Raw genomic sequence first — 17,081 nt, 5'->3', positions numbered from 1 at the left:
CAGTAAAGGTTCCTAGCCTGCATCCTTCATTAGGACCGATTTTAGGCATTTATTGATTAGATCACTGGTTGAGTTTATCGCCTCAGTGCTGTATGTGATTTTGCATCAATAAAACAGTTGGTTACATTATGCATCACAATCAATCGGACCAGATGAACCAAAAATTAATTTGGATTCATCAGAACCAAAACAGAGTCTCCTGCGCACAGTTACAAAATTTAAAATGTACTTGGACACCAACATGCTCATTGTGCCAATAGTTCACATATTACTGCAAATCCAAACACTTACAATTAGTGATAATGTTACAACGAAGAGGATGATGTGATGCATTGGACCTTCACCAAATATAGAACATGGCTAAGTGCTTGTGAATCTTCATATGGCTAGCTCTCACCCACACACCTTTGTTCAACTGTCTGAGCTGCGCAGCAATGCTAGTGTTAGGTCGTGTGGAGTATCCAGTGCTATTGCAAAACGTTTACAGATGAGGTCTGATGGAAATCAACAACCCATGTTATAAATCCCATTTTGTACGACATGGAGCAACACAAAAAAAGTTTGCACTTAAGAGTTTAGGTTTTTGTCATAATTTATTGCTTATAAATCATCTACACCATTGAAATCTTTGGTAAAAATAAAATCTAGCTCTATTTAACAATAAAATATTCACAATGATCTACATACATATTGCACACAGAGGCTACTCAATGGTCACTGATAAGAAAGGAATGTTCAAAATTCCTCTGTGAGGAGCTTGCAACTTATATACGACACATGTTTGCACCACCAATAAAAGTAATACAATTCTCAAGTTGTCTTAAAAAATATTTATTCAGTTTCTCACAACATTAATTACTGGCATCTGAACTTCTTAAAGAAACGAACTACCGGATATCAGCGTGAAAGGAAAAAGTAAGTAGCTTTACGCATTGATTCAGCAATGCTGAAGCATAAAGTCATTTCACTTAGTGCTACATCTGTCATGTGTGAGGAGAAACAACAAACATCAATATATCCCGGCCTATTTGTCCCTCTGGAAAAAAAAAAGTTGTAGTTTGTGTTTTTTTTTTAAACTTCAGGTCCGTATATATTCATGAGGTGCTGGATAGGCTCGGGCAGATTTTAAGCTCATCCAAATGAATTCGCAGTTCTGGACATAACTCAATCAGCAGCAACTCCACCAGCATCTGAAAGATGAGAGAGAGAAAAAAGGAAGAGAAGTTTAACACACAAATGTCATCCTGTCCTTCAAAATCCAGTTGGTGGATCTGAACCCAATACAGAACCTGTCCAGAAAGTTTTGCTGGATCTGCCAGTCTGGTGCAGAGAAATTGATGTTATACAAAGCCCCATGAGAAGGTGCTTTATCCACATATATCTGGACAGCCATGCATGACCAGAAGGTGCTGGGACTCGATGAAGTAGTTTTGGTGGGGAATGTGGTTATTAGTCCAGCTCTGTCAGCAGATATAAGGGGCTGGATTTTCATTCAGAAGTCAGGAAGGAGGCGGGACTACAACTTTCGGGTTGTAGTCCCGCCTCTATTGAGATGCGGCCAATCCATGCGATTTTCACTTGATTGACCTTGTTCAGCCCGCTCAGCAGGCCAATTAAGGGCCACCCGGCAACAGGTGACGTCACAGACTGAAATTTCATCTGTCAAGACGAGTTGACAGATGAAATTTCAGTGTTTCACAGCTGTTTGAAGCTGTCAAACACTGACAGTCTTACTTCTAACCTGAGTCCTCCTACGCAGGCTCAGTTAAAAATCTCTCCAGCACTGAAAGCTGCAGGCTGTCACTTTTGACAGATCACAGCCATTCTGCTTTCTGTGCCGGCTGAATGATGGACTCCTGAAGCCTAGAGGAAGGAAGGCTGTAAAGGTAAGTACAGGTAATTTAAACTTCTTTACACATACCAAACACACTTACCTTTGCACTCATGCATCCATCACTCACCTGAACACCGACATCTCGACCCCTCCAAGTCCTTCAACCCGACGGCCCGACTCCTCTAACCTGGCGTGGTTTGGAGCCGTCGGGAATCCCACACGACAACCTTCAAAATAGGGATTAGGCTAAAAACTGCCTGTTAACTACCTGTTAACAGGCAATTAATTGGCACTAATCCCTTCCCGCGGCGGGTCCCAGTGCGGGGCGGGTTGCCACCTCCTTTGAAACTTACATGGAGTCGGATTTTGGGCGGGATGGTGTCGGGACCCCTGAATTCGGGATTTTAGCCTCCCGCACGCCCAAAAGCCCGCCTCACGGCGCACTGAAAATCGACCCCAAGGTCTCAGCGTCAGCCAGGTGTCCACTGCAAGCTGTCCATCAAAGGTCTGATCTGGTCAAAACAAAGTTTATATATTCATAAATATTCATGAGGTGCTGGATAGGCTCAGGCAGACGTTAAGCTCATCTAAATAAATGTGCAGTTCTGGACATAACTCAATGTCCACTTCCCACAGATTGTCCAGCAGTAACTGATTGATGCATATTCTATCAGCAAGCAGCAAGGTTTCCAAATGTCCTAGAGCCAATCACTTGCACAATTCTGGCTGTTGGACATAAAATCAGGATATATTTTGGAAAGAGATTCCATGGCATGCAGGCAGACTGACCACACCTCCGTCCACTAATATATAACACGGGGCCCATTACAATTCAAATTCAAGATTATTACTCATATTCAGCCATTCTATAAAAATCATCAAAAGCTTTGAGAATATTAATTGTGCCGCATACAGAACAATATTAATGAACAGATCCCTATGATGCTGTGCTTTCCAAAAGATTCACCCACAATTCAGTGTTAGAGAGTCAAGAATTACAATCTGAGCATTTGGCTAAAGTTCTATCCTGCACAATAGATCAGATGACATTAATTTTAAATTTCAGATCTAACTAAGCAAACAGATAGGAGAACTGAAGGAGCAAGTTCCGTGGGCCTCCCGACAGGATTTGTGCTTCAGTCTTCCTGTGAATCCTACCACACAAAATACATTTTAAATTTCAGCAGTGATGTGACTGTGTTAGTAAACAACTAAATAACACAAGAACATAAGAAATAGGAGCAGGAATAGGCCACTTGGCCCCTCGAGCCTGCTCAGCCATTCAATAAGATCATGGCTGATCTTGGGCTCAAAGCCACTTCCCCGCCCACTCCCCATAACCCTTCACTCCCTTATCTTGCAAAAATCTGTCTATCTCCACCTTAAATGTATTTAATGACCCAGCCTCCACAGCTCTCTGGGGCAGAGAATTCCACAGATTTACAACCCTCAGAGAAGAAATTCCTCCTCATCTCAGTTCTAAAAGGGCGACCCTTTATTCTAAAACTGTGCCCCCACGTTCTAGATTTCCCCACGAGGGGAAACATCCTCTCTGGATCTACCTTGTCAAGCCCCCTCAGTATCTTATATGTTTCAATAAGATCACCTCTCATTCTTCTAAATTCCAATGAGTATAGGCCCAGCCTGCTCAACCTTTCCTCATAAGTCAACCCCCTCATCTCTGGAATTAACCTAGTGAATCGTCTCTGAACTGCCTCCAATGCAAGTATATCCTTCCTTAAATAAGGAGACCAAAACTGTATGCAGTACTCAAGGTGTGGTCTCACCAATACGGTGTACAGTTGCAGCAGGACATCCCTGCTTTTATACTCCAACCCCTTTGAAATGAAGGCCAACATTCCATTTGCCTTTTTGATTACTTGCTGTACCTGCATGCTAACTTTTTGTGTTTCATGCACAATGACCCCCAGGTCCCTCTGAACTGTAGCATTTTGTAATCTCCATTTAAATAATTTGCTTTTTTATTTTTCCTGCCAAAGTGGATAACCTCGCACTTTCCCACATTATACTCAATCTGCCAAAATGTTTGCCCACTCACTTCGCCTGTCTATATCCCTTTGCAGGTTCTTTGAGTCCTCTGCACAACTTGCTTTCATAAGAACATAAGAAATAGGAGCAGGAGTAGGCCAATCGGCCCCTCGAGCCTGCTCCGCCATTCAATAAGATCATGGCTGATCTGATCCTAACCGCCAATCTACTATCACAGAACCATCTCCTGAATCTAACAGAATTAGACACACGAAATAGGAGCAGGATCAGGCTACACGGCCCCTGGGCCCGCTCCGCTACCCACAGGGCCATGACCGATCCGAATCTAGACTCATGTCCAAATTTATGCCCGCTCCCCGTAACCCTTAATTCCCTTTACTTCTAGGAAACTGTCTATTTCTGTTTTAAATTTATGTAATGATGTAGCTTCTACAGCTTTTTGGGGCAGCATATTCCATGGACCTACCACCCTCTGAGTGAAGTAGTTCCTCCTCATCTCAGTTTTGAAAGAGCAGCCCCTTATTCTAGGACTATGCCCCCTAGTTCTAGTTTCACCCATCATCGGGAACATCTTCCCTGCATCCACCCGATCCAACCCCTTCACAATCTTATGTGTTTCAATAAGATCGCCTCTCATTCTTCTGAACTCCAATGAGTAGAGTCCCAATCTACTCAACCTCTCCTCATATGTCCATCCCCTCATCCCTGGGATTAACTGAGTGAACCTTCTTTGTACTGACTCGAGAGCAAGTATGTCCTTTCTTAAGTATGGACACCAAAACTGTACGCAGTATTCCAGGTGCGGTCTCACCAATACCTTGTACAACTGAAGCAATACCTCCCTATTTTTATATTCTATCCCCCTAGCAATGAAAGCCAACATTCCATTGGCCTTCTTAATCACTTGCTGCACCTGCATACTAACCTTTTGAGTTTCATGCACCAGGACCCCCAGATCCCTTTGTACTTCAGTACTTTCCAGTTTCTTGCCATTAAGATAATAACTTGCTCTACGATTTTTCCTGTCAAAGTGCATAACCTCACACTTTCCAGTATTGTATTCCATCTGCCAAATCTCTGCCCACTTACTTAGCCTGTCTATGTCCCCTTGCAGGTTTTTTATGTCCTCCTCACTCACTACTTTCCCTCCCATCTTAGTATCATCTGCAAACTTTGATATGTTACACTCAGTCCCCTCCTCCAAATCGTTAATATAGATTGTAAAGAGTTGGGGACCCAGCACTGACCCCTGCGGAACACCACTAGTTACTGATTGCCAGTCTGAGAATGAACCATTTATCCCAACTCTCTGCCTTCTGTTAGATAGCCAATCCTCTATCCATGCCAGAATATTACCCCCAATCCCGTGATTTTTTATCTTAAGCAATAATCTTTTGTGTGGCACCTTGTCAAATGCCTTTTGGAAGTCTAAATACACTACGTCCACTGGTTCCCCTTTATCCACCCTATATGTTACTTCCTCAAAGAACTCCAGCAAATTTGTCAAACATGACTTCCCCTTCATAAAACTATGCTGACTTTGTCCTATTAAATGATGATTATCCAAATGTCCTGTTATTGTCTCCTTAATAATGGACTCCAAAATTTTACCTACCACAGATGTTAGGCTAACCGGTCTATAGTTTCCAGCCTTCTGTCTACTGCCCTTTTTAAATAAGGGTGTTACATTAGCAGTTTTCCAGTCTGCCGGGACCTTTCCTGAGTCCAGGGAGTTTTGGAAAATTATTACCAATGCATCCACAATCCCTACCGCCACTTCCCTCAAGACCCTAGGATGCAAGCCATCAGGTCCAGGTGATTTATCTGCCTTGAGTCCCATTATTTTACCGAGTACCACTTCCTTAGTGATTTTGATCGTGTTTAGCTCCTCCCCCCCTATAGCCCCCTGTTTGTCCAGTGTTGGGATATTCTTAGTGTCTTCTACTGTAAAGACTGATACAAAATATTCAGTGTTTTTGCCATCTCCATATTTCCCACCATTAATTTCCGGTCTCATCCTCTAAGGGACCAACATTTACTTTAGCCACCCTTTTTCTTTTTATATAACTATAAAAACTCTTACTATCTGTTTTTATATTTTTTGCTAATTTACTTTCATAATCTATCTTCCCTTTCTTAATTAATCTTTTTGTTATTTTTTGCTGTCTTTTAAAGTTTTCCCAATCCTCTATCCTCCCACTAGATTTGGCTACCTTATATGCCCTTGTTTTTAGTCGAATACTATCCTTAATTTCTTTACTTAGCCACGGATGGCTGTCTTTTCTTTTACACCCTTTTCTTCTCAGTGGAATATTTTTTTTTGGAAGTTGTAAAATAACTCCTTAAATGTACACCACTGATCATGTATCGTCTTACCCTTGAATCTATTTTCCCAATCCACTCTACTCAATTCCGCTCTCATACCTTCATAGTCTCCTTTATTCAAGCTTAGCACGCTTGTTTGAGATCCAACCTTCTCACCCTCTAATTGAATATGGAATTCAACCATGTTATGGTCACTCATTCCAAGGGGATCCTTTACTGGGACATTTTTAATTAATCCTGTCTCGTTACACAGGACCAGATCTAAGGTTGCTTGCCCCCTGGTCGGTTCAGTTACATACTGCTCAAGAAACCCATCCCTAATACACTCAATGAACTCATCCTCAAGGCAGCCCTGCCCAATTTGATTTGTCCAATTTATATGATAGTTAAAATCCCCCATAATTATAGATGTTCCCTTATTACAAGCCTCAACTATTTCCTGATTGATACTCCGTCCAACAGAGTTGCAACTGTTCGGAGGCCTATAGGCTACGCCCACTAGTGTTTTTTTCCCCTTATTATTCCTTACCTCCACCCAAACTGTTTCATTATCCTGATCTTTTGACCCAATATCATTTCTCTGTATTACAGTGATTCCTTCCTTTATTAACATAGCCACCCCACCTCCCCTTCCTTCCTGCCTGTCCTTCTGACCGTTAAATTACCTGGTATGTGTAATTCCCAGGCATTGTCACCCTGCAGCCATGTTTCTGTAATGGCCACAAGATCATACCCATATGTAGTTATTTGTGCCATTAACTCGTCTATTTTGTTACGAATGCTACGTGCATTCAGATAGAGAACTTTCAAATATGTTTTGTGACACTTAGTTCCTGCTTATGCCCTTTTTATTACTTTACCTTTTACTCCATACCTTCTGCCCCTTCCTGACACGCTCTGGTTTTTAATTTCCCCACTGCTACCTAAGTCTATGACCTTCTCTGTTGTCATTTTTATTATTTGCTCTCTAGGAACCTCCCCCCCACTAGTTAGTTTAAAGCCCTCTCTACAGCCCTAGTTATATGATCCGCCAGGACTCTAGTCCCAGCACTGGCCAAGTGAAGCCCGTCCCAACGGAACAGCTCCCTCCTGCCCCAGTACTGGTGCCAGTGTCCCAGGAAGCAAAACCCATTTCTCCCACACCAGTCTTTGAGCCACGCATTTAACTCTAATTTTATTTGTCCTAGCCAAATTCGCTCGTGGCTCAGGTAATAATCCAGAGATTATTACCCTTGTGGTTCTGCTTTTTAATTTGGCCCCTAGCTGCTCAAACTCCCTCAGCAGAACCTCCTTCCTTGTCCTATCTATGTCGTTGGTACCAACATGGACCACGGCAACTGGATCCTCCCCCTCCAAGTTTCTCTCCAGTCCAAAGGAGATGTCCTTAACCCTGGCACCGGGCAGGCAACACAGCCTTCGGGACTCTCGCTCTCGGCTGCAAAGAACTCTATCTATCCCCCTAACAATACTATCCCCTACCACTACAACATTTCTTTTAACTCCCCCCACTTGAATGGCCCCCCGCTCCACGGTGCTGTGGCCAGGTTGCTCATCCACCCCGCAGTCCCTGTTCCCATCCTCACAGGGAGCAAGAGCCTCGAACCTGTTGGACAAGTGCAAGGGCTGCGGCTCCTCCAACACTACCTCCTGCATCCCCGTACCTGCCTCACTCCTAGTCACACCATCCTGACCCTGGCCACGGACTACATCTGAATTAATTAATCTAATTGGTGTGAATACCTCGTGATACACAGAGTCCAGGTAACTCTCCCCCTCCCTGATGTGTCTCAGTGTTTGAAGCTCGGACTCCAGCTCTTCAACACGGAGCCGGAATTCCTCGAGCAGCCAACACTTACTGCAAATGTGATCACCGTGAGCATCAATGGTGTCCACCAGCTCCCACATATTGCAGCAGCAACACATCACCTGATCTCCCATTCTATGTAATTAATTCAATTTATTATTATTCTTAAATACCCTCTGCCCCGATTCTAGATGATGGATATCACACCTTAGAAACTATAAACCAAAGAGATTTAAGCTTAAAAAGGGAGAAAAACTTACCAACCAATCACTTACCCGCTTTCTGGTGACGTCACACTTGGATTACTTTTTACCTCTCTCATTCTTTCCGAGACTGGAGATTGGTACGCCTTACCTGGGTCTCTGGGACTTTACACTGCCGCTCAGCCCGCGATTCCCGCCGATTCTCGCACTGAGGCCTTACCTGGGTCTCTGGGACTTTACACAGCCGCTCAGCCCGCGATTCCCACCGATTCTCGCACTGAGGCCTTACCTGGGTCTCTGGGACTTTACACAGCCGCTCAGCCCGCGATTCCCGCCGATTCTCGCACTGAGGCCTTACCTGGGTCTCTGGGACTTTACACAGCCGCTCAGCCCGCGATTCCCGCCGATTCTCGCACTGAGGCCTTACCTGGGTCTCTGGGACTTTACACAGCCGCTCAGCCCGCGATTCCCGCCGATTCTCGCACTGAGGCCTTACCTGGGTCTCTGGGACTTTACACAGCCATCTTTGTATCATCTGCAAACTTGGCTACATTACATCACATCCACTGGCTCACCTTTGTCCACCATGCTCGCTACATCCTCAAAGAACTCCAGTAAATTTGTTAAACTTGATTTCCTTTTCATAAAACCATGCTGACTCTGCTTGACTGCATTAGGATTTTCCAAATGCCCTGCTACTGCTTCCTTAATGAAGGACTCCAGCATTTTCCCCAACAACAGATGTTAGGCTAACTGGTCTATAGTTTCCTGCTTTCTGTCTCCCTCCTTTCTTAAATAGGGGTGTTATATCTGCAGTTTTCCAATCCGCTGGGACCTCTCCAGAGTCCAAGGAATTTTGGTATATTGCAACCAATGCATCCACTATCTCTGCAGCCACTTCTTTTAAGACCCTGGGATGCAGGCCATCTGGTCCAGGGGACTTGTCGTCTTTTAGTCCCATTATTTTACCAAGTACTATTTCCTTAGTGATAGTGATTGTCTTTAGTTCCCCCCTCCCTGTGGCCCCTTGATTATCTATTATTGGGATGTTGTTAGTGTCTTCTACCGTGAAGACAGATACAAAATATTTGTTCAGAGTCTCTGACATTTCCCCGTTCCCCATTATTAATTCCCCAGTCTCATCCTCTAAGGGACCAACGTTTACTTTAGCTACTCTCTTCCTTTTTATATACCTGTAGAAGCTCTTACTATCTGTTTTAGTATTTCTTGCCAGTTTACCCTCATAATTCATCATCTCTCTTATTTTTTTAGTCATCCTTTGCTGGTTTTTTAAAAATTCCCAATCCTCTGGTCTCCCACCAGTCTTGGCAACCAGTGTTGTATGCCTACATTTTCAATTTGATACCATCCTTTACTTCCTTAGTTAGCCACGGATGGTGCTCCCTTCCCTCAAAATCTCTCTCACTGGAATATATTTTTGTTGAGAGTTATGAAATATCTCCTTAAATGTCCGCCACTTCATTTCAACTGTCTTACCTTGTAATTTATTTTTCCAGTCCACTTTAGCCAATTCTGCCCTCATGCCATTGCAATTGCCTTTGTTTAAGATCAGGACACTGGTTTGAGATACAACTTTCTCACCCTCCAACTGAATTTGAAATTCAACCATGCTATGATCACTCTTTCCAAGAGGATCCTTTACTATGAGATCATTTATTAATTCTGTCTCATTACACAGTACCAGATCCAAGATAGCCTGCTCCCTGGTTGGTTCCATTACATACTGTTCTAGGAAACCATCCCGGATGCATTCTATGAACTCCTCCTCAAGAATACCATGGCCAATTTGATTTGTCCAATCAATATGGAGATTAAAATCACCCATGATTATTACCGTACCTTTTTTTACAGGCCTCCATTATTTGTTGATTTATACTCTGTCCAACAGCATTGCTACTGTTCGGGGGCCTGTAGACTAAGCCCACCAGAGACTTTCTCCCCTTATTTTTTATCTCCACCCAAACCGATTCTACATCTTGATCTGAGCCAATATCACTTCTCACCACTGCACTGATCCCATCCTTTGTATAACATCAATTTCTCTGCACCAGAATTGCAGATCCAGCAAAACTTTCTGGACAGGTTCTGTATTGGGTTCAGATCCGCCAACTGGATTTTGAAGGACAGGATGACATTTGTGTGTTAAATTGTATCTATTTGTGCCGTCAACTCATCTATCTTGTTACGAATGCTGCATGCATTCAGATATAGAGCTTTTAACTTTGTCTTTTTACCGTTTTTCCTTGTTTTGGCCTCATTTTCTGTTGCACTCTTATTTTTAAACATTCTGTCCCTGTCACACTCTGGTTATTATTTCCCCCAGCTCTATTGCTTTCTCATTGACTTTTTAAATTCCCGTTCACCTGGATCAAAGAGATAGGTTTTAAGGAGCATCTTAAAGGAAGAAAGAGCTAGAGAGACGGAGAGGTTTAGGGAGGGACTTCCTGAGCTTAGAGCCTAGGCAGCTGCAAGCACGGCTGCCAATGATGGAGCGATTAAAATACAGAATGCTCAAGAGGCCAGAATTGGAGCAGCGTAGAGATCTTGGAGTGTTGTAGGGCTGGAGGAGGTTACAAATATTTTCGGGCAATTTCATCCCATTCAAAACCAAACACTGGGTGAGGTTTGCGCAGTATATAAACCTGCTACCACTGAAGATTTATCACATTTCACAGCTGGCATTGATGAACAAAAATACTAAATATACAGAGGACCAATGTTCCCCTTCGTTTTTCCTTGGGTTCCCTTTATGGGGCTGCGCGGCCCATTCAAAATACCACGCATGCGCGTTTTTTCCTATTTAAAAGCCGGCTCACCAGCTGCGCGGCTTAAAGGGAACGTTGCAGAGGACCTGAACAGGTCATTTGAGAACAGAGAGAGGTTGGTCTGATCACCCACCAATGATACAGCATGAATGAGTTTATCACATCTCTCTGCCATGTGGGACGTTTTATTTTTATCCTATATAAAATATCATTCAAAAATATTTTTCCTTTACATGACATTTTGTCACACATATGTCATATCTTTGCAGTTTCCAGATCACATTTTATATTTAAACATTGAGCAATGCACAAGTCAGAAATAGGAAGATAACTTTTATTCCTTAATTAAGCCCATGACTCATGGTATGCATTATTAGTCACTCGATTTTCTTTATTGAAAAAATAGCCTCAAGCCTTTAAGAGCTCCAGCAATTAGCACAAATGTCTCTTTAATCGTGATACTAATCAATGCGCTCCTATTCAGCTTGACTGCAGTCTGAACAGCTGAAAATTACGGTACGTAATTTTCTAAAGATGGAGTGGTTGGTGTTTCCATTTTACAACCATGAACAATTACAGCACGCCAATTTAAATAGATGCCAGGTTAACAGATTCAACTGCAAAGATCTGGAATCTTGGCAAATTGTCAGGAGAAAGTGGAGTCAGTATCAAGTGGTAAAAATGGGTTTCCACTTTCTGTGGTGCTGTAGTATTCCCCAGGGTTTATACACACTTAACAAACAAGTGAGTGTGTTATGTATATACCCTCCTGCCCCACCTTCAGCTGCTTTAACCCATCCACACTACGAATTAATATCTTCCCCCCCCACAATTTCTGTAATGGCGGCACAAGTCGGGGAAGGTGCAGAGCTGGAAACTCGATCATACAGCGGATGCAAAAGAGGCTGCATTTTTGACCTGACTCTCTAAACCAGTAAAAATCTGCTCCCTCCTCCATCACTTTTGATTAGTTACCTTTTAAAGCTTGGACCCTCCCTGCCACATCTTTAATGTGACCGATGCAATTTCCTCCCGGTCAGGCTGGGATACCGTGTTAGACTTCACAACAGCAGTCACCAGATTTACACAGTTACCAAATAAGTCAAATTTCATCTTTATTATGTGATACCAGAATTTTTACTTTTGGTTTTGGGGATGCAATTTTGTCCTTTTTGAGAAACCATACATCAATGGCCTTGGGCGTCTTTAATGCTTGTCCACAATGGCAGTGCACTTCCACAAAGAAAGACAAACGACTGGTAACTTATCTCTAGGGGCCCAACCTTTCTCCTCCTCTCTCCCCCCGCCCGATAACTAACCAGATTTAGTACCTCCACTGTACAGAGTACTGCCAACCCAATTAAAATACTGCACCCCATTCCACCCATGCAAGGCTCACACAGGAGCTTGCCATTGTTGTTTTTGATCACTTGTCATTTGAATTACTGTTCAAAGGTGGGCATGTGAGAATTTGGGCAAGTTGTCGGTGGAAAAATACACTAGTGTCACAGATTGGAAGATCCAAGTTCAAAACCCAGCCTCAGCTTCCCCCAAATAAGCAGTAGCTGATTTCATCTGGACGTCTCGGGTGCTCGGGGCTGGGGCGGAGGGGGAGGAGTGAGGCAGACAAAAGCAAGACGGATAAACCAGGTGCCACATCAGCTGGCATTTATACACCATTCTCCAACGAGCTAGCCACAAAGTCTCACTGGCAGAGCCCATATGGGGAAATATAATTCCTACTGTACTCACGTAGAGGAGATGCTTGTTGGCACTGGATTCCTGTAACGCGTTGAAAACTTTAATGATTCCATGTCGTGCATTCTGCTGTCCGACAAGGTTCTGTAGTGCATCTGTAAAAGAATACCATAGGGTAACTAATATCACTTGGTTAATGCCACAGGATTTACAGTTGATCCATTCACCAGGAAGACTGCCTTATGAGGGAAAAAAAAATTATAGACAAGAATGAATCTCCCCTAAAAGAGAGTGCTACACTGGTTGGGTTTAATAACCAAAGATCAGCCTTTTTCAATCTGTGGCAGTAGTTGTAATTACTGCGCTATTTAGTCTCCACAAATCACACTCAGGTCAATGTCCCACAATGCCTTGGAAAAAGAATCAAGCAGTGGATTTCCATCTCTCCTCCCTTTCAACAAGTATAACAATAGGATTGGTTCATTCTCCTACTTTTATACAGTTGATCCCCAAGAGAAAGAGCCTCGTTTCAGTCCTGCTCCTGCGTGAGGCATAATGGATGCACTTTGTGCGCCAACACCATGCTCGACTCTGCACAGCGGCGCTCACAATAGATACACAATGCATCACTGCAGACACCGAGACCGTGTTGTCTGTACCTCAGGGAGGTACATTCACCTCACGGACTGCAGCGATTCAAGGCGGCGGCTCACCACCACCTTCTCAAGGGCAATTAGGAATGGGCAATAAATGCTGGCCTTGCCAGCGATGCCCAGATCCCATGAACGAATAAAAAAAAAGGTACACAGGGCTCAGCACAAGCGCCGAGACCATAATGTTCACTACTTCCTCATCTGGTGGGGCTCAGTGGAAGCACCAAGACGGTGGGCCACTCGAGCCTCAGTCACGTGGAGTTAATGTAGACACAAACAGTGCCAACTGCATCACAGCCATGGGGAGGGGAGTCCGTGCAGAAGCCAGGACTCAAGAGTTCTGCTTGGCCAGTCAGGGGAGGTGTCAAAAAGGGCTTGGGTGCATTCCCAAAGGAAGCAGAGGGGGCGGGGAGGGGGAACAATATTAAAATATTCATTTCACCAATAGATTAAATTAGAAACCAGTTTCTAAAAAGGCAGAACACCTGCAGCACACTTCCTCTTTAAGAAAAAAATCTTTAAAGTCAGAAAACCACAGCCAGTCTAATATTTTATCAACGGTTAAGAGTAACACTGCAACCAGAGAAATACCACCCTGATACGTACTGTAGAAATCCACCTACAACAGACTGAGAGTTAAAAGTGTCACAGTTTTGTACACAAGACTCTAAATGAACACGGCACTCACTCACTGTTGTAGTGTATGTACCTTTAAGGGGAGAACTACTTTTTACAGCTCCTGTATACTGTAGTACCGGCAGTGACCACACCTGCATATAAACCCTGAGTAGGGATCTGTACAGTTAGTTTTAGAGTAACCCTCATCCAGTAAACACCTGTTGATTATTCCCTGCAGTCTCTTGTCTCATTATTGAAGGAAATACAACATCAAGATACACGGATCTAACAGTGGCGACGAGGCGATTCAAACCTACCTGCAACTCTGCATCACCACCCAGGGATTCGCTCCTGGAGAACAGTGAAAGAAGGCGGCCGAGTCCAGAAGCACGGGCGTCGACCATCCAGCGGAGATTTGAGCATCGCAGGGGAGGCTGTTGAGAGCTGGGCTTGGTTCTCCAGTCACGGTGGTCCAGCTAAACGGGCTGGCAGCAGGTATGGCGCAGACCCTTCCCGGACAGCGGCGGCTAGAGCCGACCGACGGCACAGAAAAGGCCGAGCAACGTCGACGGGAGAAGAGAGGGTAGAGCGCACAGGGCGCAGCCGGTGTTCAGGACTGAGCGGCGTCGATGGGAGAAGAGAGAGGGTAGAGCGCACAGAGCGCAGCCGGTGTTCAAGGGCCGAGCAGCGGCAAAGAGAGAGAGAGGCGCGCAGGAAAATGTGCAGAGCGCAGCCAGTGTTCAAGGGCCGAGCCGCAGCGGAGAAGAAGGGAGAGCACGGGAGACGCCATTAAGAGAAGGGAGAGCGCGGGAGACGCCATTTTGAGCCGCAGCAGAGAAGAAGGGAGAGCGCAGGAGACGCCATTTTGAGCTGCAGCGGAGGAGAGCGCGGGAGATGCCATTTTGAGCCAGTCTAACCACACCCAAAAATGCCGAAGAGTGGCACTATCACAGCGTTCGACAATGAAGTCGAAGATTGGACGACATATGTCGAACGCATTGAAGTATACTGCAAGGCGAATGAAGTGCCAGATGACAAGAAAGCGCTGGTATTGTTGAATTCAATGGGTGCAAAAATGTATGGCTTACTGCAAAACCTAGTAACCCCAGAGAAACCAGCGGAAAAGAATTTTGAAAACATAGTGTCAATCCTACGGGACCACTTAAACCCCACACCGCTGCTGATAGCAGAAAGATTTAAGTTTCACAAAAGGAACCAGCATAAAGATGAAAGTAATACTGAGTATTTAACGGAACTGTGCAAGCTTTCGAAATACTGCCAGTTCGGAACGGGACTAGCAGATACTTTAAGGGACAAGTTCGTGTGTGGGCTTCAAAGTGAAGGAACCCAGAAACGGCTTCTATCAGAAAAGGATCTTACGCTGAACAAGGCTTTCAGCATGGCAGTATCACACGAAGCAGCAGCACAGGGCGCGGCTGAGATACAACGGAGACCGCAAGAATATGGCACAAATGAAATGGCATATGGAACAGTGAAGTGCTATCGCTGCGGCAGAACAACACACGACCATAAGGATTGCTGGTTCAAGGACCAAGTGTGCAGACAGTGTGGAAAAGTAGGACACATAGCAAGAGTCTGCAGGTCGGAAAAGAAAACCAACAGCAAGAAATCTCCACAGGAGAAGTACAAGAAGGTACATAAGGTGACGGAGAGTAGTTCAGACGAACAGAAAAGGGATACAGACTCCGGAAGCAAGGAGCTGGGTTGTCTGAAACTACATAATGTGATCAAAACGGAGGATCACCAAACTATCTGGGTCACGCTCAAGATAGCCGGAGTCCAAGTGGAAATGGAATTGGACACAGGATCAGCCCTAACAGTCATAAACCGAAGGGACTACAAGCGGCTCACATATACCCTTGAGAGATACAGAGATCGTCTTGAAGACGTACACGGGGCAAAATGTCTACCCCAAAGGAAAAATAAGGGTGAACATTATATAGAATGGCAAGGAAACACCAAAAATGGACCCATATGTATTGCCAGAGGGAGGACCACCACTACTAGGACGTGAATGGATCCGGAAGATACAGCTAGATTGGCATTCCATACAAGCACTGACTGTAGATGCCAAAAAAGATGACGACGTCACACCTGGCCGACTGTCAAAAATGCTAACTGACGCACAAGAAGTGTTCCAGGAGGAACTCGGAACACTAAAAGGAATAACAGCGACGATCAAAATAGAGGAAAATGCAAGCCCAACATTTTTTTTTAAGGCCAGACCGGTGCCTTATGCGATCCGCCCAGCCGTCGAAGCAGAGCTGGAAGGTTTGGAACGTTCAGGAGTACTGTCCAAAGTGGACTGGAGCGAGTGGGCTACAACCATCGTTCCTGTAATGAAGAGGTCGTTGAGTAATACGCCTGGGGAACCAAAGAAGGTTCGCATCTGTGGGGACTTTAAGGTGACAGTGAACCCAGTCCTTCACACGGTACAATATCCGCTTCCGCGGATTGAAGATATTTTCGCCTCGCTATCTGGAGGGAAACGCTTCACTAAGATTGATCTGGCCCAGGCGTACCTGCAAATAGAGGTAGAAGAAGCCTCGAAACAGTACCTCACGATCAACACTCAAAGGTCTCTACCAATACAACCGGCTGGTGTTCGGGGTAGCCTCAGCTCCGGCTATTTGGCAAAGGGCAATGGATCAAGTCCTGCAAGGGATTCCAGGGACCCAGTGTTATTTGGATGACATCCTGGTCACGGGCGAAAATGACAGTGATCACCTCGCCAACCTGGAGCAGGTGCTCACTAGATTGAAGGAATATGGGCTCCGAGCTAATCGCTACAAATGCGAGTTTTTCCAGAAGCAGATCTCGTATTGTGGCCACGTTATTGATGAAGAGGGGTTACATAAGTCCCCTGAAAAGATTGAGGCAGTAGTCAAGGCTCCAGCACCGGAAAATGTGTCACAACTGAGGTCGTTCCTCGGGCTGGTGAACTACTACCATAAGTTCTTGCCAAATTTGTCTACTATACTACACCCACTGAACACCCTACTGCAAACGGGGGTACCATGAAAGTGGAATGACGAGTGTAAATGAGCTTTCCAGAAGAGCAAAGAATTGATCACATCAAAAGAGGTGTTGGCTCATTTCAACCCAGCACTACCAATTCGGTTGGCGTGT

At 44.6% G+C, this 17,081-nt stretch overlaps 1 protein-coding gene across 1 annotated transcript in view; it reads right to left on the bottom strand.

Moving 5' to 3' along the window:
* Positions 1-815: 815 nt before the first annotated feature.
* The window catches only part of snx25 (sorting nexin 25), a 321,585-nt gene continuing 305,319 nt past the window's right edge, over positions 816-17,081 (bottom strand). The window contains exons 19-20 of the mRNA XM_085981347.1: positions 12,715-12,815; positions 816-1,190 (exon numbers count right to left, since the gene is read on the bottom strand). Of these exons, the coding sequence (XP_085837473.1) occupies positions 1,095-1,190; positions 12,715-12,815 (197 nt within the window). The 3' untranslated portion in view covers positions 816-1,094. The remainder of the gene's footprint in view (positions 1,191-12,714; positions 12,816-17,081) is intronic.

This window comes from Somniosus microcephalus, chromosome 1 (genome assembly GCF_052327205.1).
Source record: "Somniosus microcephalus isolate GS21.2 chromosome 1, FLI_Smic_1.0, whole genome shotgun sequence".
NCBI lineage: Eukaryota > Metazoa > Chordata > Chondrichthyes > Squaliformes > Somniosidae > Somniosus > Somniosus microcephalus.
This window is presented reverse-complemented; position numbering and strand designations above follow the sequence as displayed.